The 23,817-nt window shown below is 40.5% G+C and overlaps 1 protein-coding gene across 2 annotated transcripts in view; it reads left to right on the top strand.

The window, feature by feature from the left end:
• LOC139160461 (netrin-4-like) overlaps positions 1–23,817 on the top strand; it is an 89,047-nt gene that overhangs the window by 41,936 nt on the left and 23,294 nt on the right. For both annotated transcript variants that reach the window (XM_070738346.1, XM_070738345.1), the window contains 2 exons: positions 17,012–17,138; positions 19,201–19,389. In XM_070738346.1, coding sequence (XP_070594447.1) covers positions 17,012–17,138; positions 19,201–19,389 — 316 coding nt within the window. The remainder of the gene's footprint in view (positions 1–17,011; positions 17,139–19,200; positions 19,390–23,817) is intronic.

Genomic DNA, 23,817 nt, shown 5'->3' with positions numbered 1-23,817 from the left:
TATTTTATTGCTCTTTACTTTCAGAAACAAGTGTTTTGTGTGATTCCACTGTAATAAGGTTCCTGATGAATATATTGAATATTTGGCTACATAAAAGCAAAGATGCAAAAAGTCCTTGAATCATTGCAGAGGGGTGGGGGGAATTGAATAAAATTGCTCTCTGTGAAAAAGTTTCCATATTGAGGATGTTTGTGGAGTCCAGATTCAGGCCTAAAAACAGAATTTGACTCTTTCAATTCTATACAAGCAACACCAGTCAACTACTGAATGCAGCCAATATCTTTTTTTTTTTGTTATTTGGCTTGCTAAAGAATACAAAAGCCAAAGCAGTTTGAAATGGTCTAATCTTGGCAGAACTTGACATTAAAAAGTCAAAGGCTCTTTTCATAAACTAATTTCACATCTCTAGATTTTTTTGTCATTTTGATTTGCTTCCTTCTGAAAGGAAATTCCTGACTTTCCTTTCATTGATAGCTTGACAGATTCAACAACTGCACTCAGTTCATGAAATTGTTAACTGAAATTCTAGGCTACCATATCTTAATCATTGGTTAAAAAAATAATAAATTACTGTAGAAGCATAGTATCCCAGCAACAAAGGATGTTGTTATACTCCATCTAGGACAAATATGGATCCACTTAAGAAACAGCACAAGAAGAAAATAAACTGCTAAATATTCTAGTGGTTTCATCAGATGAATAATACATTAAATTAATACAGCTGGTAGGAGAATAAACAAACTGCCCATCATAGGAGAAAAAAAACATAATACGCCCCACACAATTGGCATAGGGAGTGTAAACCATCACTAGATTTCTTTTTTTAAATTTTATTTATTTTCCACTGCCTGTTGTGCCATGAAATGACTTCATCTAGCAGCAGAAAATTAAATTGTTTTGTTTAACCAAAATTCGTAACTTTCTCATTTCTGAGACTTCAATGGAAAGAAGAATGCATCCTGGAATGTGTACTGACACATTAATAGAAGTTTTATTCTTCTGAGAATAAACTTGATGGACTGTTCCTCTTTTTCACATTAGATGTTTGTTTTATGACCGTGGAAAAGTACATTCCATTTTGAGTAATTTAATTTAGGTTGCTTCCTCTCTTCCTCTTCCTCCTCCTTTATAATCAAGCCTCATCTGAAAACATTAAACATGGTAAATTAATGTTTTAGTAACTGATTTGATTCTGTGGGTGATGTCACAGGCACATAAACACAATTTTGGAAGCAATCACAGCCAATAGGTCTCAATTAGCAGTGAAAGCAAATGAGATTCAGGAAACTGATAGACAAGATGACAAAGCAGTAGCTGTGGGAATAAAATAAAATTGAATAACAAAGTTATACTGCCATGGTGTGCATCTGTTAATGGACTGTATCAATTAGGAGAGAACAAAGTTGTACAGGACCAGTCAAGCTGTAACTTAGCTACTTGATAGATACACTAATTGTTTACAGTCAATATTTATCCATTGTGGGACCTTGAGATTGTAAATACCTAAAGTTCCTTCAATGCTAGTAATATTGAATTAAAATATCAATGCAACAATGTGACATTTCTTTGTGAAACAGTAGCCATCATTGCCATTCTGGAAAGTTTTTTTTTCTACAACAAATTTCTGACGTATATAACATTTCCTGATTATCAAATTTATTGTCTTTTATTTGTTGTTCCTCTCTTGGGTTTACTCTTGCTGAGCGTTCAATCTTTTCCCCTCCTAGGCCAGGGTTCTATGAGAATCATGTTCCTACAATTCTCTTTTTAATCTCATTGCTGATATGTATAACCCTGTACCTTTCAGCCACCATTCCTTTCTGCATTTTTCTATTCTTATTATTGATGTACTTGTAAACCTTTTGCTCTGGCGCACTTTCAAAGGCAGCTAACAAATGTTTTTGCTTTTTTTTAAAAAAAGTTAACAGTTTAAAATATAGAGTTTGGTAATAGTAATAATAGCAATAATAAAATCAATGCTAAAATCAGCTAACTATTTATAGATTGGGCTTTACAGATTTTCTGACTAACAAGACAATGAGACCCAAACACAGTTTTTCATGAGATCACATCACATAGGCTGAGCAGAGTTAAGCAGAAGACCTTCTTTTGACTGCCAGAAGATAAATCTTGGCATGCAAGTCCATCCAGGGATTGGCCTGGGATGGGCGTGATAAAATGTGCATCATGATAATCATGTTAAACACCACCACCCCACACACACACAATTTTAAGTATGTGAGAGTGGTGTTTCTGTCATGACATCACCACAGGCATATTTTGATTTGAACCATGTGAGTTTGCTCTGGATGTCTTGAGAAAGGAATCTTTACAGATTAATAGAGTTGGAAGGGACTTTGTGGGTCACCTAGTCCAACCCCCTGCTCAAACAGGAGACCCTACACCACTTCTGACAAATGGCAGTACAATCTCTTATTGAAAGTCTCAAGCGATAAAGTTCTCACAACTTCCGAAGGCAAGCTGTTCCAGTGGTTGATTGTTCTCACTGTCAGAAAGTTCCTCCTTATTTCTAGATTGAATCTCTCCTTGATCAGTTTCTATCCATTGTTCCTTGTCTGGCCTTCAGGTACTTTGCAGAATACCTTGACCCCTGAAATATTAGTACAGGAATATATACCTAGAATAAAGAAGTTATATGTATAGATAGGATGTAGAAAGCATATGAGTTTAGAAGGGACATTGATGTATGGACATATGTTAGTCTGTTAAATATAAGGTGAATTATGATTAGGAATTGCTCAGGGAAAAGTCAAGAGGGAGAAAGAGGAAGTAGAAAGGGAAGGGAGGAGAAAAGGTGAGGGAAGAAAAGGAGAAAGAAGATAGAAGGAAGAGATGGAGATAGAAGAAGGAAAGTATAAAGAAATGTGCAAAATATGTGCAAAAATAGGTATGATTCACGATAGATGAGATAGAAATGTGTAATTATGTTTGTTTTGATATGTATATGGTCTGTGCATAGTTATGTACATGGAAATTGTAGGGAAAATATTTTTTTTTAAAAAAATATTAGAACCCTGCTATCATGTCTCCCCTGGTTCTTCTCTTCGCTAGACTTATCCATGTCTAGTTACTGCAACTGCTCTTTAAGAAGGAATCTATTATTAACAAGACAGGATTGTTGATTGTGTATTCAGATTTTAATGAAGGCATTAATGGATTACTAGGATTAATAGTTTCTTCAAAACATATTGAAGTTTGAGCACCAGGAAAATATATCCATAGGATAGATATCAGAACCTTATAGTAATAAGTATCAATCAAGTATAGTAATCAGTGACAATGCATTTGCTAAGTTGGGTTCTCAGTGCAGGATCCCCCAATGGAGTCTGGCAACTTGGGACAGCACAAAATGGAAAGGGATTCATATCTGAAGTCCTAAACAACACTATCACATTTCATATAATCAGTTCTTGTTACAAAACTGTACTGTTTGCTCACTATTTCTCACTTTGTTTTGTTGACATCAAAGAGAAGTGAGAAAAGAAAGTCAAACAAAGGTATTTTGTATAATTTAATTCCATTCCAATTCTTACCACTGTTATATGCCCCACTAACCATCAATTGATTCCCAAGCAGGGCATCATTTATTAAGTGGTATAAGAAGTCTAATGCCTCTTTTAAAATATTTAAATAATCTGCAGAATAAAATAAAATAGAATTTTAGAATAGAACAGAACTATTTTATTGGCCAAGTCTGATTGGACACACAAGGAATTTGTCTTGGTGCATATGCTCTCAGTGTACATAAAAAAATATAGAGTTGTCAAGAATCATGTGGTACAACACTTAATGATTGTCATAGGGGTCAAATAAGTAATGAAGAAACAATCACTATTAATAAAAATCTTAGGATACAAGCAACAAGTTACAGTCATACAGTCATAAGTGGGAGGAAATTGGTGATAGGAATGATGAGAAAAAACTAGTAGTAATTTGACAGTGTTGAGGGAATTATTTGTTTAGTAGAGTGATGGCATTCGGGGGAAAACTGTTCTTGTGTCTCGTGGTCTTGGTGTGCAGTGCTCTGTAGCAACGTTTTGAGGATAGGAGTTGAAACAGTTTATTATTATTTTATTATTATTTATTAGACTTTTATGCCGCCCTTTTCCTATGCCGCCCTTCTCCTATGTCCAGGATGCAAGGGATCGGTAAATATTTTCACCGCCCTCTTTTTGACTCATGCAGTATACAGGTCCTCAATGGAAGGCAGATTGGCAGCAATTGTTTTTTCTGTAGTTCTGATTCTCCTCTGAAGTCTGTGTCGGTCTTGTTGGGTTGCAGAACCAAACCAGACAGTTTTAGAGGTGCAGATGACAGATTCAATGATTCCTTTCTAGAACTGTATCAGCAACTCCTTGGGCTGTTTGAGCTTCCTGAGTTGGTGCAGAAAGAACATTCTTTGTTGTGCTTTTTTATGATGCTTTTGATGTTAGGTGACCATTTTAGGTCTTGAGATATGATAGAACCTAGAAATTTGAAGGTCTCCACTATTGATACTGTGTTGTCTAGTATTGTGAAGGTGGAAGGATGGAAGAATTTCTCCTAAAGTCGACCATTATTTCTACGGTTTTCAGTGTGCTCAGTTCTAGATTGTTACAGTCACCACCACAAGGTTATTTGTTCAACCTCCCGTCTGTATGTGGATTCATTATTGTCTCAAATGAGTCCGATCACTGTTGTATCATCTGCAAATTTCAGTAGTGTAACAGATAGATCTTTTGAGATGCAGTCATTGGTGTATAGAGAGAAGAAAAGTGGTGAGAGTACACAGCCTTGGGGGAGGGGGGCTGTGCTAATTGTACATGTATTTGATGTGATTTTTCCTAGCTTCACCAACTGCTTCCTGTCTGTTAGGAAGCTTGTGATCCACTTACAAGTGTGTTCATGTACTGCTAGCTGATTTAATTTGGTTAAGAGAATGTCTGGTATGATGGTGTTGAATGCTGAACTGAAGTCTATGAAGAGGACCCTAGCATAGGTCATTGGAGATTCAAGATATTGTAGGATGTAGTGCAGAGCCTTATTCAAGATATTGTAGGATGTAGTGCAGAGCCTTGTTAACAGCATCATCTATCAATCTATTTGCTCAGTATGCAAATAGTGGATCCGTGATGGTTTTCAAGTGGGACATCACTAGCCTTTCAAAGGTTTTCATAACTACAGATGTTAGAGCAACTGGTCTGTAGTCATTCAGTTCCTTGATGGGGGACTTCTTCGGCATTGGGATGAGAGTGTTTGAAGCAGCAAGGAACATAGCACAACTCTAGTGATTTGTTGAAGATTTGGGTGAAGATGGGGGTCAATTGGTCAGCATAGACTTTTAAGCAAGAAGGAGTTATCTTGTCTGGGCCTGGTGCTTTTCCAGGCTTCTATCTGTGAAATAGATCTTTCACTTCCTTTTCTGTGATCACTAGGGGTTGTAAACCCAATGGGATGTGTTCAGTTGTAGAGGATTTGGCTGTTGTTGATGTGTCTGGGATGGAGGTTGTGCAGATACTGTAGGTGTTTGTGGTTTCTTTTCAAACCTGCAGTAGAACACATTCAGGTCATCTTCCAGTTGCTGATTTCCTTTAGTTTGTGAAGGTGGTTTGCTGTAACTGGTGATGTTTTCGAGTTTTTTTCATATGTTTGCAGGAATGCCAGGTTGTGATAGATGAAATAATCCTTCTTGGTGCTTTGGGATCAGGTTTCAAACTTGTGGATCCTCATGGACTCTATTTTATCCTGTCTAGGAGCACAATTTATCAACAGCCCTCAGGAAGACAGCTTATCAGCTCCATCTGTTGCATCAGATCTTGCCCTGGTCTGAATTCCGAATTCTGCCAGTCGTTTCATGCTGTTACATAGCATTCAGGACAAAATCCTGTCATCTTCTTTACCTTGCAGCTCGCTCAGCAGGCTCTCCAACAGGAGACATAGAAGGCTCCCGGGTTGCATTTGGGAAGTAGGACCAGAACAATCCTACTTGCCATGAGCTTCTGAGCCCAATTGGTGCCAGGTTTTAACTTTGTAACCTCAGAAAATGGGGAATGGAAACAGTGGGAGCATAAACAATCTCATGTATCTACAAAGCAGCACAGAAATCTGGATGATGTAGGATAAAGTCAGTGTTGGGTTGCTCCCGGTTTGGACCAGTTCTTAGAACCAGTAGTGCTGGTGGTGTAAGGCTTTGCCTATTTATCCGAGACACTTTTGCATATTCAACCGGCAGCAAAATTATTTAGAACCCATCACTGGATAAAGTCTGCTATTATAATAACAGATTAATTCACAGAGTTGGAAGGCACCTTCTGGGTCACCTAGCCATTCCCCCCCCCCCCCACCGAACCAGGAGACTCTACACCAGTGATGGCGAACCTATGCCATGGGTGCCACAGGTGGCGCGTGGAGCCATATCTACTGGCACGTGAGCCGTTGCCCTTGCTCAGTTACAACATGCATGTGTGTGCCAGCCAGCTGATTTTTGGCTCACAAAGAGGCTCTGAGAGGGTGTTTTTGGCTTCCAGAGAGCCTCCGGGGAGATGCGGGAAGGCGTTTTTACCCTCCAGAGCTCCAGGGAAGCCTTTGAAGCCTGGGGAGGGCAAAACACGAGCCTACTGGGCCCATCAGAAGTTGGGAAACAGGCCATTTCCTGCCTCCAAAAGACCTCCAGGGGGTGGGGGAAGGTGTTTTCGCCCTCTCCAGTCATTGAATTATGGGTGTGGGCACTCGCACATGCACGATAGCATGCACACATGCTCTTTTGGCACCAGAGGGAAAAAAGGTTCACCATCACTGCCCTACACCATTTCTGAAAGATGGCAGTCCAATCTCTTCTTTAGAACATCCAATGAAGCTATCATCTGGTCTACATCTTTTCCTAGAATATTTATCTTTTTCTAAGTACTTTTGCACTATATTACAGTACTTCTACTTTCCAACTGTGTGCCGGAGAGATCACACAGTAAATAAGGTTACATATTGTGGTTAGTAGTAGCAGCTTTGGCAGCAGTAGCTATAGCAATATTAATATTCAATTTGTTAGGGTTTTATTTTCAGAAGGATGATCTTAGTCACAAAGCTGCTTAACCTAGAAAAACATCAAAGAATTGTTTGCTTGGAGGAACCACGCAGATCAGTTTTTGCTAGGGAGAATTTGTTCATGGGGAGACGACTTTGTGTTGAAAGATAAATTAGCGTGAAATAACCCAGTGAAGTTTTGATTGTCTGGAAAAGCTACTTCAGACGGCAGAAATTAGGCTGCAGATGTGCTAGCTGGGCAGAGAAAGCACATCTTCCCTATGTGCTATTCTTCCTGTCTAACCCATCTTTGTTTGCAAAATGTTTTTTCTCCCGCAGGAAGTTAGATTTATGTTTAACTTTGTACATGTGCAGAGCATCTGGAATTCCACACTGGAGTGGGCTGGGGAAAGAAGCGCCAGCTGGAAAGTATTCTCAATAGGAGCCTACTAATCTCATGCTAGATTTGGGATAACACCTGCTGATGTTCCTAATTGTCAAAGCAGGCATTGCCTTGGTTGCTTTGGACTTCAACTCCCTCAACTTTTTGCTATTGAGTCAATGGGAGATAAAATTCAAAATAACTTGAGAGACTCAGATGCAGGGGTGGGCTACTACCCGGATTGGGGGGGCACAGTGGGGTAGTGAAAATGGAGCTCCACCCCAGAGCACCCAATTTCCACTGAAAAATGTTGAAAGAAAATGCAGGGCGTCCTACATAAGCCACGCCCACAGTGTGGTAGTAAAAAATTTGGTAGCCCTTCACTGCTCCTATGCCTATCTTGGTATAAGATGTGAATAAATCCAGAATAGATTGAGGTTAGATCTGCAACAATTAATAGATCAGTGCTCTGAGAGATGAATTTATGATGTGGTATATGGTCATAAATTAATAATCCAGCTGCAGACCAAAGCTAACATCTGTATCCTATTCGGATTGTGATACTTTATATTTTTGGAAGCTATAATGCTAGAATGTTTAAGGCATTATTTCAAATATAAAGAAGGCAATGTGATAAGGAAAACTATTTGCTCCTGGACCACACAAAATAGAAAGAACTATTGGGTGTATCAGCCTTGCAAAAGATGCAGAGCAGCAGAAAGTCCCTGCATAACATTTTCCCCAAGCACAGAAACCCTTGGATGACTTTGGTAAAATGTCTAAGGACCTGCCAGTCAGGATTTTTTGTCAAGGAAAAAGGCAGGCTGAAAAATAGAGAAATGGACATATATATAGTACATGTATATGCTTCAAGAAAAAAAAAACCTAAGGCACACACTTTATTATGTTTCATAACTGCTGGAGTATATTTGTATGTGTGTGTGTGTTTTGTATTGGTGTGTGTGTGTGCGTTTTGTATTTTGTATAAGTTAGACAGGTATTGTTTAATAAAGTTGTTGTTATCCGAAGTATTGGTGAATTATAGCTTTCAACAGAATCTAGCTAGAAAGGCCAGTAGTGAGGAATGCTAGTAGTTGTAGTTTAGCAACATCCTTTAGAAGGAATTTGTCACTACTTATAATATTCAGATTTTGACATCCTTGTCATCTTTTGTTCTTTATTTTTGTTTCTTATTGCATATTTACTTATTTTTCCTTTGATGGTTTTCTTTGTGAATGTCCAGGGTTCTTGTGAGTTGGGCAAAATAATATTTAAATAGGATTTATTCAATTTCAGGTTTTTTTCTACCTAACTTTAGGAGCATATGGATTAAAATAAATTTCTTAGAAGGAAAGTTTACAGACATTTAAAAAGAGAGTGATTTGATTTTTAATTGTTTAGCCACTTGTTAAATTAATTTCATTTTAATTGTGGTAGGTATGTCAATTCTGAGCTGCAAAATTTAAGACATTAGATGGCAACTAATTTAGACTTTTCTAAGTGCTTGCCTGAATTTTTTGCAGATGAGATATCACAACTGTAGCTAGTAGTTTTCTTTTACTAACCATTCCTATGGGGAAAATATAATGCCAACTGAGTCTGTCTCTCTCTCTGTCTCTCTCTGTTTCTCTCTGTCTCTCTCTCTCTCTCTCTCATGCATTTGCATATGTATACGTGTGTATGTATGTATGTATGTATGTATGTATGTATGTATGTATGTATGTATGTATGCTAAAGATTATTCAGTAACTACTCAAAGTGACACAACATTTCCCCCAAATAATATTTTGCTGTTAAGTACATGCTAACTGGATTCCTTTTTAAAGGAACCATCAACTTGATCAACTGCAAACGAGAATTGTTCTAAAGTTTGTTCCTTCTCTTTTTGTCCATTGACAACTAATGGTTGGTTCTGTCTGTCATTTGTCAAATTTAATTCAAACATTATGTTCTGCCAATGTCTGAATGAATAGCTTCTTTTCTTCACAGCTGGTAAATGTCAAAAGCAAGCAGAAAAATTCACCTAATGTATTCTTAGACTGATATAGTACCTGTGATGAAAAGATAAAGAGGTGGGGCAGCTTTGGGATTAATTCATGCCCTGTTTTCATTTAAGGAAGATGTAAATAAATTGCCTGCTGTCCTTTCTGAATGCCAGAAAAAAGCCTGGCTTAGCTTCTTCTCTGTTCAAGCAATCTCAGGAAGTTGTATAATTTAGGTTCATAGGAGTCAGATGCCATTTGAAGGGGATGGAAACAGACATACATGGTTAAGGTCAAATGGGTATGTGTGTACGCATGAAAAGAGCACCTCTGCATTGTCACATATACAGTCTGAGAGTTCGTATTCTAGCATTTCAACACTACTTTCATGTTTCTGACAAAAGCATCAGACCCTGTAGACACTTTCTCATCAGAATAATTTTGGCAATACCTTTCTTAACATACCTCAATAATCTCATATCCAAGCATTTTTAATTATCATAGTTTTATTAAAGTTTTATTAAAGAAGTTATTTGGTGCATGCTTCATGACTGCCCACTTCCTGATCTGAAAAAGGCTCAGGGAGATTTGTGTACATTTAAAATTGAAGGTTAGTTGCTGAACGAAGAGTGGTATATGATGAAGGTAAAGCATACAAAAGAACAAAGCAGTGTTAATGAATGATCTAACAAGGGAGTAAGACAAGGATGTGTGATGTCCCCCTAGCTCTTTAAAGTGTTCGTGTATAAAGGTTATCAGAAGTGTTTTGTATGTGGCAGTCTTATTTTATTTATTTATTTATTTGTTTGTTTGTTTTGTCAAATACATATTTTTATGTAAAGATATAATAATATTCATATACATGATACTAGCAAAAAAAAATTAAAAAAAGAAACATTAGGATTGGTGCACTTATGCACACCCCTTAATGACCTCTTAGAAATCGGGAGAATTCAACAGTAGATAGTCTAAGGCTAAAGTTTTGGGGGTTAGGGGATGATACTACAGAGTCTGGTAGTGAGTTCCATACATCAACTACTCGGTTACTAAAGTCGTATTTTCTGCAGTTGAGTTTGGAGCGGTTTACATTAAGTTTATATCTGTTGTGTGCTCGTGTGTTGTTGTGGTTGAAGCTGAAGTAGTCGTTGGCAGGAGGAACGTTGTAGCAGATGATTTTATAGGCTATGCTTAGATCGTAGTCTGTTGTGTGCAATGACTCTGATAATTATAGAAATACAAATTGAATAAGATAGCAAGGGGTTACTTAAGTGCGTGTTGTAAAAGGGCCAAGAATGAGTGTCTGTGGAATGAATGTGCGTCAAATACAAAAGTGACTGATCAGTAGAACAAAAGAACATTAAAGTTTAAAAGTATGAACGAGGAAGTAAAAGATTGAATGAGGAACTGATTGCAGAACAAGCATGAAGGAGGACTGAATTAGTTGAAAGGAGAGGAGAGATCAAGGAAGTTAAGGCTGAAATCCTCAAAACAGGGAGAAATTTGAGATAACAAAAATAGAGAATGCACATAGTAAAAACAGAGCAAGGACAGAAAGATTTGTAACGATAGAAACCTAAGGAAAGAGGTATAATGAGTGACATTGTTATAGACGTGTGTAACGTTTGATGTTTATTTCCTTGTGATTGTGAAATTTTCAAATAGAAGACAATCTTCATGCTTAAAAAACAATGATTCTGAGGACAGGTGCCTCCTGCCTCAAAATTTTAGGAAACTTAGGCCATTGGCTTTTTGACATTTGTGATCTGAGAGGGCTCTAGGATCTGAGGGGGGGGAATCTTTTGGGGAGTCATTTGTCACTGAGGCTTCAGGTTGCTGACCTTCTCGTTAGTTTCAAATCAAATTAAACCCTTTATTACCATCATAGACTGATGTAGATACCATTTAGTAACAATATTACAGGACAGGTGCCGAAAGAGCATGTGTACATGCTATCGTGCATGCGCGAGTTCCCACATCCATAATTTAATGCCTGGGGAAGGTGAAAACAGCTTCCCCCACCCCACGGAGGTCCTCTAGAGGCCAGAAATGGCCTGTTTCCCAACTTCTGGTAGGCCCAGTAGGCTCGTGTTTTGCTCTCCCCAGGCTCCAAATGCTTCCCTGGAGAAGGGGGAGGGTAAAAATGCCCTCTACCATTACCTTGGAGGCTCAATGGAAGCCAAAAATGCCCTCCCAGAGCCTCTGTGCGAGCAAAAAATCAGCTGGCTGGCACACACATGCACGTTGGAGCTAAGCTAGGGCAACAGCTTGAGTGCCAGAAGATACGGCTCCACGTGCCACCTGTGGCACCCGTGCCATAGGTTCGCCATCACTGTTATAGGAGGTAAAGGGACTAGGACAGAGGTGGGTTCTTCCTAGTTTGAACCAGTTTGCCTGAACCCGTAGCAAACCGCTGATGACATCACAATGATGTCACAGAACCAGGTCGGTTGGTGCTAGTCTGTGGGTGCCGCCATCTTTTTTTTAAATTATTTTTTAATTTTTTCCTGGGTTTCTTTTTCTTCTGTGCATGCACAGCTGAGTTTCCAACAGTGCACATGCATAGCCATCTTTTTTAAAGCTTTTAATTTTGTTTTTGCACATGTGCGTGCGCGCAGCCACACAGCACAGGAGGAAGCGAACCGGCAGCAATGTAAGTCAGAACCCACCCCTGGACTGGGATAAAGATAGCAGACCAATTTGCATGAAAGAAAAGAGAAAGAAGAGGAAAAGTAGAAATAGCAGAGAAGAAGTGGAGTGCCAGCTCATATTTAAAGACAGTGAGAACAGTAAGAAATGTTTCAGTATTATATTGCTGTATGTTACAAAGCTATGTTGCTGTACAGCAGTCTAGTAGAGTATTAAAATATAAAGGGGCATGCTTTGGGTTTAATTCACCCCCTGTTTTTACTTGAGCAGATAAATTGCCTGTTGTCCTTTTCTGAAAATAATGCCAAAAAAAGATATGTTCTAACTTCTTCTATGTTCAATATATTAAAACATTTAGATGCAGAAGTATAAGCTAAAATAATATTATTATACCTGGAATTGACAATGAACATAAATGACAATGTTCACTTAATTATTAATTATAATCATAATTTAGAGTTATATAACAAGAGGAGAAAGAGAAGGGAAAGAAAAAAAAATAGTCCAAGGATGTTGTGTAGGTGATGTCAAGATAGAAAGGAGCGAGATGGTATATAAATTGTCTGTTCTCCCCAAAACTAACAATAAAAGGAGAGTTATATCTTATTTCAAAAAATCCCAATAATGGAGACTTAATTTATATAAGGACAGGAACACAGAACACAGAAAACAGAATAAATTTCTGTTCTGCTCCCAGTCCCATGATTTCCTGAATGCTTACATATTTTAGTTAATCTCTGAATCCTGAATATGCATACCTATGCATTATTTTAAAAAATCTGCACATGAAATACAGCCTGAATATGTATGTTTTCAGGGATGCATTTTGCAACAAACCCAGAAGGAAGATTTTTCCTCCTCCTAGGGCAAACAGGTTTTGTTGATTACAGGCAAATCTCTCCAAAGCCAAATTGGATTTGGCATCACTACAAAGTGAACATGCACCTCAAAGACAAATAATTTTAATAAATGGGTGACTATTGTCCAGTTCTGGAACAATTCCAAAGTCCTCATTCGAATGGGGTGAGCAGGAAGTGGTGGGGGGAAGAGACTGGTTCCCCAAATATATCGATGACGACCAGGAAGTCACAGCCAGTATTATGGTTAGCAGTAGTTACCAGCAAGAGGATGAAAGGGGATGAGTGGAGTAAAGAAATAGGAAGGGAGGATGAAGTAAAATTCAAATGGTGGTACAAAGCTGGGTCATAGCGTATTTCCAGTGAAAACTTTACAGGTTTTGGAAGGCTGTCTCCCCTTAGATCCCCTTATATAGAGCGCTGGTGAGACCACATTTGGAATATTGTGTTCAGTTCTGGAGACCTCACCTACAAAAAGATATTGACAAAATTGAACGGGTCCAAAGACGGGCTACAAGAATGGTGGAAGGTCTGAAGTATAAAACGTATCAGGAAAGACTTAATGAACTCAATCTGTATAGTCTGGAAGACAGAAGGAAAAGGGGGGACATGATCGAAACATTTAAATATGTTAAAGGGTTAAATAGGGTTCAGGAGGGAAGTGTTTTTAACAGGAAAGTGAACACAAGAACAAGGGGACACAATCTGAAGTTAGTTGGGGGAAAGATCAAAGGCAACATGAGAAAGTATTATTTTACTGAAAGAGTAGTAGATCCTTGGAACAAACTTCCAGCAGACGTGGTTGGTAAATCCACAGTAACCGAATTTAAACATGCCTGGGATAAACATATATCCATTGTAAGATAAAATACAGGAAATAGTAAAAGGGCAGACTAGATGGACCATGGGGTCTTTTTCTGCCGTCAGTCTTCTATGTTTCTATGTTTCTATGTAACTTACGCTGTTTAAATTTCATGGGTAAGTATTAGGACTGACGTTTCCTTGGGAAAAGAGAGCTGGAGTCTTGAATAGCAGCAGCACAGCCAACTTCACAATCTTTTCCTCTAGCTTTCCCCTTCTTCTGACACTGACCTAGTAAGTATATGATGAAGTATAAGTTTGCAATAGCACTTAGACTTATATACCACTTTACAGTGCTTTACAGCCACCTCTAAGCGATTTACAGAGTCAGCAAATTGCCCCCAACAATCTGGGTCCTCATTTTACCAACCTCGGAAGGATAGAAGGCTGAGTCAACCTTGAGCCTGGTGAGATTTGAACTGCCAAATTGCAGGCAGCCGGCAGGCAGCAGAAATAGCCTGCAGTACTGCACTCTAACCACTGTGGCTCATGAATGTCCATCTTCCTTTTGAACTTTCTTTCACATATATCTAATTGAAGCATAAATGTAGCTTTTTTTCTCTCTCTCTGTTCTCATAGCTTATTTTCACCCAATCCATGTGTGACAGATTTCAGTCACCTTTAGCTATACCAGTGTTAAGAATAGCTTAAAGTGGATAAAGTCTGTTAGACCAGTGTTTCCCAACCAGTGTGCTGCGGCACACCACTGTGCCGCGAGACATGGTCAGGTGTGCCGCAAAGAAGGAAGCTCAGCTTCTGGTCCTGCAACTTTTTGCTGAGAGTGCGAAGAACAAAAAGTTGTGTGACCGGAAGCTGAGCTTCCTTCTTTGCGCCTTCCAAGTTTTCTGGCAGCTGCAGCGCCCCGCCCGGATGGAGCTTCCCTGGTGGCAGCAGGTGAGCTTTGGGGCCCGGCGGGAGGGCGGTGGCAGCGGGAGGGCGGCGTCAGCAGCGGCACCGGGCAGTAGCCGTGGGGCGGCGGCAGGGTGGTCAGCTGTGAGGCGGAGCTCCGGAACGGAGGCACCGATGGCGGCAGCTGGACATGTTGCTGTACGTCGTACATGCTGGCATTGCGTGGCTGGCACTTGCCTGCTGGCTGGCCAGCATGTACGGCGTCTAGCAACACGTCCAGCCATCGTCGTCGGTGCCTCTGTTCCGAAGCTCCACCTCACAGCTGACCACCCTGCCGCCGCCCCACGGCTACTGCCCAATGCCGCTGCTGCGGCGTTGTGTACGAGAAAGAGAGAGAGAAAGAAAGAGAGAGATAGCAAGAGAGGGAAAGAGAGAGGCCGAGAGAGAGAGAAAGCAAGAGAGATAGCAAGAGAGACAGAAAGAGAGAGAGAAAGAAAGCAAGAGAGAGAGAGCAAGAGAGGGGGGAAGGAGGGAGAGAGAAAGGCATGGAGGGGAGGAGGGAGAGAAAAAGAGCAAAAAAGAGGAAGGAAGAGAGAAAGAAAAAGGGATGGAGAGAGAGAAAGAAGGGAAGGAAGGAAGAGAGAGAAGGAGGGAGATAGAAATAGAGCGAAAGGGAGGAAGAGAGATATTTTTTTGTCCAAACTTTTTTTTTAGCCCGCCCCCCCCCCCCCAATGTTCCCCAGGATTTTGAAAATGTGAATAATGTGCCACGGCTCAAAAAAGGTTGGGAAACACTGTGTTAGACTTTACTTCAGAATGGAAGTTAGTTAATTGGCAGTGACTGGGAAGAAAGGCAGTAGAGGCAGGAAAGAGATTGGCAGTGGAGGCAACAATTTTCCATGCTGGTATACTTTTATGCCAACTCAAGGATAAGTGGAGAAAAGAACTTCAACTCAGCGGTGGAAAAAGGCAATTTGTGAGATGGAAAGAAATCTCCATCATTTCCCTGAAGCAGCAACTTTTCAGGGGTCAGTTTTGAAGACAGAGTATTGCTGTCCCTGCTATATCCCATCAAATGTTTCTTTCAGTCCTGCGCTTGTCTATATACCCTTTGTGAATTAAATAGAGAGTTTGAAATGCTAAAGGCTGAAGCCACAATATTCCATTGTTTTCCAACCCATCCCTAAAAAAGGTCATTCTTCTTTCAATCTAATAAGTTCAAATTTTTGCCTAATACCTAGAGAATATATAGAGATGCTCTTTAACATGTACTCTGTAGAGATCCCAAAAAGCAAAGCAAACCTCAACTAGGCTTTGAAGGTGAAGGGAATTCTCCAGCAATTTTTGCTAGCTGTGGAACTGTTTTATAGTCTGCATTAAAGTGGTTGATTAGTTGGTTAGTTAGTTAGCTAATGAAAGAGGGATACAATCAGGATCAAGTGAGGCACTAATACCATTGTATAAAGCCTTAGTCAGTCTTAGTAAAACCACACCTGGATCCAGTTTTGGTCACCATACTATATGAAGAAATTCGAGACACTAGAAAAAGTGCAGAGGAGAGCAACCAAGATGATTGCACTGGAGACTAAAACATATGAAGAACGGTTGCAGGAACTGGGCATGATTAGTCTAGTGAAGAGAAGGACCAGGAGAGACATGATAGCAATATTTAAGAGGCTGCTAGAGAGAGGAGGGGGGTCAAGCTATTTTCCAAGGCACCTGAAGGGCCAGACAAGGAATAATGGATGGAAACTAGTCAAGGAGAAATTCAACCTAGAAATAAGGAGAAACTTTCTGACAGTGAGAACTATCAACCAATGGAACAGCTTGCCTTTGGAAGTTGTGGGAGCTTCATCACTTGAAACTTTCAAGAAAAGATTTGTCAGAAATGGTGAAGGGTCTCCTGCTTAGGTGGAGGGTTTTACTACATGACTTAAGGTTCTTTCCAATTATGTTAATCTGTAGGTAAGGCTGGTCTAACATCTCTGCCAGTTTTCATCAGAAACTCTGCTCTACTTCTGGTATTTGATGCTGCTATTCACAAGGAGCTATAAGCCCAACATTCGTAGAGCCCATCATCTCCATATTTAAGCCTTTCCCAATGCAACTAATTGGGTTGTTGTCAAAACAAACCCGTGCCATAAATCTTGGAACTGCTGAAAAGGAGACTAGGAAATAGGATATAAGCTCTGGGGAGATAGGGAAGAGAAGGCAGAGTTCCTCCTTGCCTTTCCTTGTGAGGCATGTCAAAGCAAAGAATCCAACTGAACCATTCTTTGGAATGCAGGGAACATATGCCCAATCTTAACAATACCCTTTCTTTTAAAGTTCTTGCCGGTCCTTTTCGCGCTTGCAGCCACTGTTTACAAGTACAGTATTGCTTTTTAAAACGATTGTTTTTCCCCCTTTGATAGATCCATGGGAAGTGCACGTGCAGACATAACACTGCAGGACACCATTGTGAGAAGTGTGCACCATTATACAATGACCAGCCATGGGAGCCGGGCAATGGAAAAACTGGGGCAGCAAATGAATGCAGAAGTATGTGGGTCTCGGGGAGAGAGGGAAGGAGGGAGCAACACAATAATGAATCTTTCCAATCCAGGAGCAACGCCCTGGTGACTAAATGTGGATTTATGATGCTTTAGCAACAGATGGGGAATGGTCTAAGAAATTGTATGAAAATGCTTTCAAGACCTCATCTCTTTCTCTTGCATACAGAGAGATATCAGCCATGTTCAGCAAAATTCAGTTAATATCAAAAGTATAAATTGACTTGAATTATGGATAACCGCAGGAATATTAACCTTTAAAAGTTGAATAGTTTTTGACTCTCAGCTATTGTTATGTAAATCCTACATTCGCTAGCAAGTGTGTTTCCATGTAGAACATTGAATCATGTATTCCTGAATGCAAATATAAATAAATAATATTATTGTTATATTGTACGTACGTACGTACATACATACATACATATATACAAACATATGTTTTTGTAGATTCTCATGGGTATAGGTATGTAGGTCTTGTCATATTTGGGTCTTTTCCCATGTAAATTTGATAGAATCCTGGCTATGTTTCGACAAGGTCCCACTCGTCATCTTCAGACTGGTGCTTTCAGCTTTGTGCTTGGGCGAACTTTTGGATTCCATCAAACCTTACACTGGAAAAGATCCAAATATGCCAAGACATACATACATACATAATACTTATATAGAGCGCTGGTGAGATCACATTTGGAATACTGTGTTCAGTTCTGGAGACCTCACCTACAAAAAGATATTGACAAAATTGAACGGGTCCAAAGACGGGCTACAAGAATGGTGGAAGGTCTTAAGCATAAAACGTATCAGGAAAGACTTAATGAACTCAATCTGTATAGTCTGGAGGAGAGAAGGAAAAGGGGGGACATGATCGAAACATTTAAATATGTTAAAGGGTTAAATGAGGTTCAGGAGGGAAGTGTTTTTAATAGGAAAGTGAACACAAGAACAAGGGGACACAATCTGAAGTTAGTTGGGGGAAAGATCAAAAGCAATGTGAGGAAATATTATTTCACTGAAAGAGTAGTAGATCCTTGTAACAAACTTCCAGCAGACGTGGTTGGTAAATCCACAGTAACTGAATTTAAACATGCCTGGGATAAACATATATCCATTGTAAGATGAAATACAGGAAATAGTATATGGACCATGAGGTCTTTTTCTGCCGTCAGTCTTCTATGTTTCTATACAATAAAATAATTTTCTAGTTTTAAAGACATTTATCCTTTTGCCATTTTCTAATAAAGTTGGTAACAATATGCAGTAGTATTTTTTAAATGTATCAGTTCTTAGCACTATATGGAAGAAAGCATTTAGTTTCATTGAATTAAGAATAAAAAGGCATCACTCTGCTATTGTTTATTGTTATTAGGCAAAATATGGCCGGAATATAAAGCTGGAATAATTTTTGGGTAAGAATAAGTTGGATAAAAAAAATTCCTTCACATTTGGATAAATGATTTCTCCTTATAAAATTTCCAACCATCAGAATCCTTTGCTCTTAGAAGTATGTTACAACCCATCTCTGCTTTCACCTTGTTTTGCTGGCAATGTTGTATAAATAGCTGGCTGGTATTCCCAAGAGAATCAAGTTGAAATTAGTCAGAAGAGGATCGGTCTAAGATTGGACAATGGTTTATTAAGGTCAAGTGCAGTAATAAAAACATTTTAATTCTATCCCAATGGTTTTATTCGAATTAAAGGAGAAAAAATTCTGTATCTTTCATTTTTGCTTAATAGTTAAAAAACAACAAGGCAGCCAACTCATTCACAGATCATATTAATAGCTTAATTAAGAACATAAAATGTTACATTATTCAATTATTATTATTTTCTTCAAACTAAGTTACTCTTAGAATAGATACTGAAATGCATCTCACATTCTTTTAATCAAGGTATAAGTTTAGATGGATGGATGACAGACAGACACACATGTTCACGCATAGGCAGATTCAATTTTCTAAAACTAAGAAAGAGCGATACTTTTCTTTTCCTGGAGCTCAACTTGTGCTTTGCCTTCTTTTCCTCTTTATTCTCCCTCTCCCGCCTCCCCACTACAGAGTGCCGCTGTCACCATCATGCAGATAGCTGTCATTTTGACCAGAGGGTCTGGCTGGCCTCTGGGAAGAAGAGTGGGGGGATCTGCGATAACTGCAAACACAACACTGAGGGTTTCCGGTGTCAAAGGTGTAAGCTTGGTTTTTACCGAGACAGAACCAAAGCTATGACTTCCCCAGACATTTGCAAACGTGAGTGGTTTTGTTTTGCTAAATGTAATACTGAGAAATGCAGGAGGGAGGTGTTTATCGATAAAATGTTTGTAGCTCAGGATGGAACTGTTGGTACTCCCTAAGTTTGGTTATTTTCTTGCAGACCTTTCATTACCAAACTAGATAACATCATCAGTTCCCATGGTGAAAATGTACCTATATGCATATTTCTCCCATTTGCATGTTTTCTGAAGCGCTTGATAGTTCAGGGGTGTCAAATTCAAGGCTCGCGGTCTGGATCTGGCCCCCAGGGTGCTTAGGTCTGGCCTGCAGGGTTGCCCTGGAAACAGTGAAGGATCAAACCATGGTACCTCTGCCAGTGAAAACGCAGCTCGAGAGGGCCGCATGCAATCTTCATGGGGTACATTTTCACTGGCAGAAGACTGGAGGAGGCAGTCACAGCTGAAAAGAGCCCTGGAGGGCTGCTCATGACTTTCACAAGCTCCTTTTTCACTGGCAGAGTGCTAGCAAAACAAACTACAGTGGTACCTCTACCTAAGAATGCCTCTACTCACAAACTTTTCTAGATAAGAACCAGGTGTTCAAGATTTTTTTGCCTCTTCTCAAGAATTATTTTCTGCTTAAGAATCCGAGACTGGAAAAATTTCCCAGGAAATTTGAGAGCGGTACGAAGGCCCGGCCAGTTTCCTACCATTCCCCCTTTAATCCTGGCCATCTCAGGCTTTTCTGGGCTGCCCGAGGAGCCTTTCAGTGGCGCTTAAGGAGGCTTTGGCAGTGTTTTCCACTTACAAATCCGAGCCTCCGAAACTGTAACCAGAAAAGGCAGGGAGAAGCCTCCGTGGGGCCTCTCTAGGAATCTCCTGGGAGGAAACAGGGCCTCCACCCTCCCTGTGGTTTTTCCAATCGCACACATTATTTGCTTTTAAATTGATTCCTATAGGAAACTTGCTTCTTCTTACAAACATTACTACTTAATAACCTGATCACAGAACGAATTAAGTTTGTAAGTAGAGGTACCACTGTACTAGCAAAAGTGGCATTTGATCCCATGAGTGATGTCAAGCTAGCCACACCCTCTCCCCCCCTGAGATCAAACACAACCTTAATACAGCCCTCAATGAAATCAAGTTTGACACTCCTGCCATATATGGTACAGATAGAAGAGAATATTTGTTGTGCAGGTTTGAACTGTGAGTTCCATGGTATTTTCTGAGCTTGGCTGTTTTCTTGGATATATTTCATTATCAAACTAGTTAGCAGTGATAACATTACCTCATTTGGTTATAAAATGTCTGCAAGAAAACAACCACACCCGAAGAACGCCAAGGAACTCACAGAACATGTTTGTAGCTGTCAAAAAGAAAATGTTTCTATTCGTTCCTTTAAAGGTGCCTATTCACTGCTTTTATTTTGGGAGGATCCGTCCTTAGAAGTAAAGATATTCATTTAATTAGCAGTTGAATGCAAACACTTTTTATACTTTTTACTTATCCATAAACTAACATTGAAAGATTGTTCAGTTTCTCTGAATTTTGCAATGTAATTTGTCAGTAATAAAAGGCGTACTAGCACAAAATGAAATACCCTTCAGATTTATCTATTTAGCTGCTTTTAGCAATGAAATCAGGATAACTATGCATGTATTTGTGAAAATAATGTAGAAAAGTGTATTCCATAAGATAAATTTATTTTAGACTGCAAAATTGCAAAGCAAAATGCATGCTTTAGAGAAATATCCATCAAGCTGCATGTGTATTGTAATATGTATTTTTAAAAATTAATCAAGAAATCAAATTTGAACTTGACATTGTTACAAAAATGGGTTGCTGAAGAAATCAGCATTGATTGATTAGTCTATCCATACTGAAGACTTTTATATGCTGCACAATTGATTTCCTTAGCCATTAGTGTTTTGCTAATTTTACTATTGTAGGGCTTTGCATCTCATGAGATCATAATACTTTAATCCCACTTTCAGATTTTGAAACCTGGAGACAAAATATTTCAGTGAAAATGCTTCCCTTATTTAAAGTACAAATTTACATTAAGGAAGCTTAGAGTTCAGGTTAGTGGGATGAAATTATATCCTGAAATTATCATAGTTGGGGCTGTGGTATGAAAACTGCTGCAGATCAGCTTTTTATCATGCAGGATGGATCACACCAGAAGTCCTGTGGGAAGAGAAGAACCGTTGCACTTACCTGAACGGTCTTCTCGCTGCACTGCAAGGAGAGTCCAACATGGGTTAATCTACAGCCTATTGGAAGGGACTGAGTTAAAAATTAGCATAAATAACCGGTCCAACCCCCATGTTGCCCTCTCTGGGTCAGTCTTATAATAAAACGAAGTCATAGTGCTGGAAAAACAAGGAAACTTTATTCAACTGGTTCAACAGAATCCAAACTCAACTATGAATCGTCTAGTGACCCTGGGCCCGTTAGCCGGGTGGGTTTGGACTCTCCTTGCAGTGCAGCGAGAAAACCGTTCAGGTAAGTGCAACGGTTCTTCTCCACTTGCACTGCTTCGGAGAGTCCAACATGGGATATACCCAAGCTTTAAACCATTAGGGAGGGAGAAGGCTGGACCAGGGGCGCAGACTCGGTGCAAACCCTCTGCAACACTCTGCGTCCAAAGGCCGCTTCAGCTGAAGCGAAACTGTCCAAACGGTAGTGCTTGATAAACGTATTGGGAGCAGTCCAGGTTGCTGCCCTACAAATGTCTTCAAGGGGGGCCTGTGTCGCCCAGGCCGCTGATGTGGCTGCACTTCTTGTAGAGTGGGCCGTGATACCTCTAGGTATTGGTGTAGACCCTGATTTATATGCTATGGCGATGCAGGAGCGTATCCAACAACTGACAGTCTTAGAGGATACTTTATTCCCCATGGATGCCGGGAAGTAGGAAACGAACAGGGCCTCTGTTTTCCGGAAGGAACTTGTCCGTCTTATGTATATTTTGATGGCACGACGAACATCAATCTTGTGCCACTTTAGTTCTAGTGGATGTGACCCTTTGGCACAAAAATCCGGAAGGATGATGTCTTGTGACCTGTGGAAGACAGTGTTTACCTTTGGTAAAAAGGTAGGATCAGGCCTCAGGACTACATTGTTTGTATGAAAAATGCATAGGTCCGGTCTGATTGACAAGGCCGCGAGTTCGGATACTCGCCTCGCTGATGTGATTGCTGTTAAGAAGGCCGTTTTAAACGATAAGAGACGGAGTGGAATGTCTCTTAGAGGTTCAAAGGGAGGTCCTGTCAAGGCCTGTAGGACCAGAGGTAAGTCCCATGTAGGGAATCTATGAATGGTGGGGGGTCTGATGTTCGATGCTCCCCTGATAAAATCCCAAATCCATGGGTGTTGTGAAATTGGGCGAGAAAAGTCCATTTTAAGGATTGTGGCTATAGCTGCCGTTTGCCTTCGAAGCGTGTTGGGTGACAGTCCTTTGTCCAACCCAGCTTGTAAGAATTCCAGGATCTGGATTACGGATGGGTCCTGTGGGTCCTGATGACGGTTTCTACAAAATAAACAGTATGCCCTCCATGTGGCCTGATAAATGCGGGTCGTGGAGGGTCGGCGAGCTGCCTGCATAGTATTTATTACTTTGTCCGGTAGTTGTTCTCTCCTCAATCTCTCCCCCTCAAGTGCCACACGGCAAGACTCCACCACTGAGGGTCTGGGTGGTAAATTGAACCCTGTGTCAGGACCACCTTGTGGTGTGGGATTCGCCAGGGGGGAGAAATTGAAAGACCCATCAAGTCTGCGAACCAAGGCCTCCTGGGCCAGAATGGGGCCACCAGGAGGATTTCCGCTTGTTCTTGCAGCAGCTTGTTGACTACCCTTGGGATCAGGCAGACTGGGGGAAAGGCATATAGCAGACCCTCCGGCCACTGGCATGACAGGGCATTGATCTGCTCTGCTCCCGGCGAGGGGAACCTTGAAAAGAACCTGGGCAATTGGTTGTTGTGATGGGTGGCAAACAAATCCACCTGCGGTGTCCCGTATTTGTGAATGATCTCTATGAACAGATCATTGCCCAGGCTCCACTCTGCCGGATTTATGGTGGTCCGGCTGAGCCAGTCTGCTTGAAGATTTGAGATGCCGGATATGTGTTCCGCCCTCAGGGATGACAGGTGTCGTTCCGCCCATTTGAACAGGGACTGGGATTCCCTCATCAGGCGACCCGATCTTGTGCCGCCCTGATGGTTGATGTGCGCCCTTGTCGCCACATTGTCTGTGAGGATCAATACGTTCTGACCTCTGACCTGTGCAGTGAAATGTCTGAGAGCCAGGTGAACGGCTCTGAGCTCCAGGTAATTGATGTTTGGGCATGTGAGCTCCTCTTCGGACCAAAGGCCCTGGGCCACCCCCACCTCGGAGTGCGCTCCCCAGCCCGAAAGGCTCGCGTCTGTTGTTATGGTCATCTCCTGTTGTGGCAGGAACGGTGATC

This window comes from Erythrolamprus reginae, chromosome 2, assembly GCF_031021105.1.
Source record: "Erythrolamprus reginae isolate rEryReg1 chromosome 2, rEryReg1.hap1, whole genome shotgun sequence".
NCBI classification, from domain to species: domain Eukaryota; kingdom Metazoa; phylum Chordata; class Lepidosauria; order Squamata; family Dipsadidae; genus Erythrolamprus; species Erythrolamprus reginae.
Note: the sequence above shows the minus strand (reverse complement) of the source record. Positions and strands in the feature narration are given on the sequence as shown.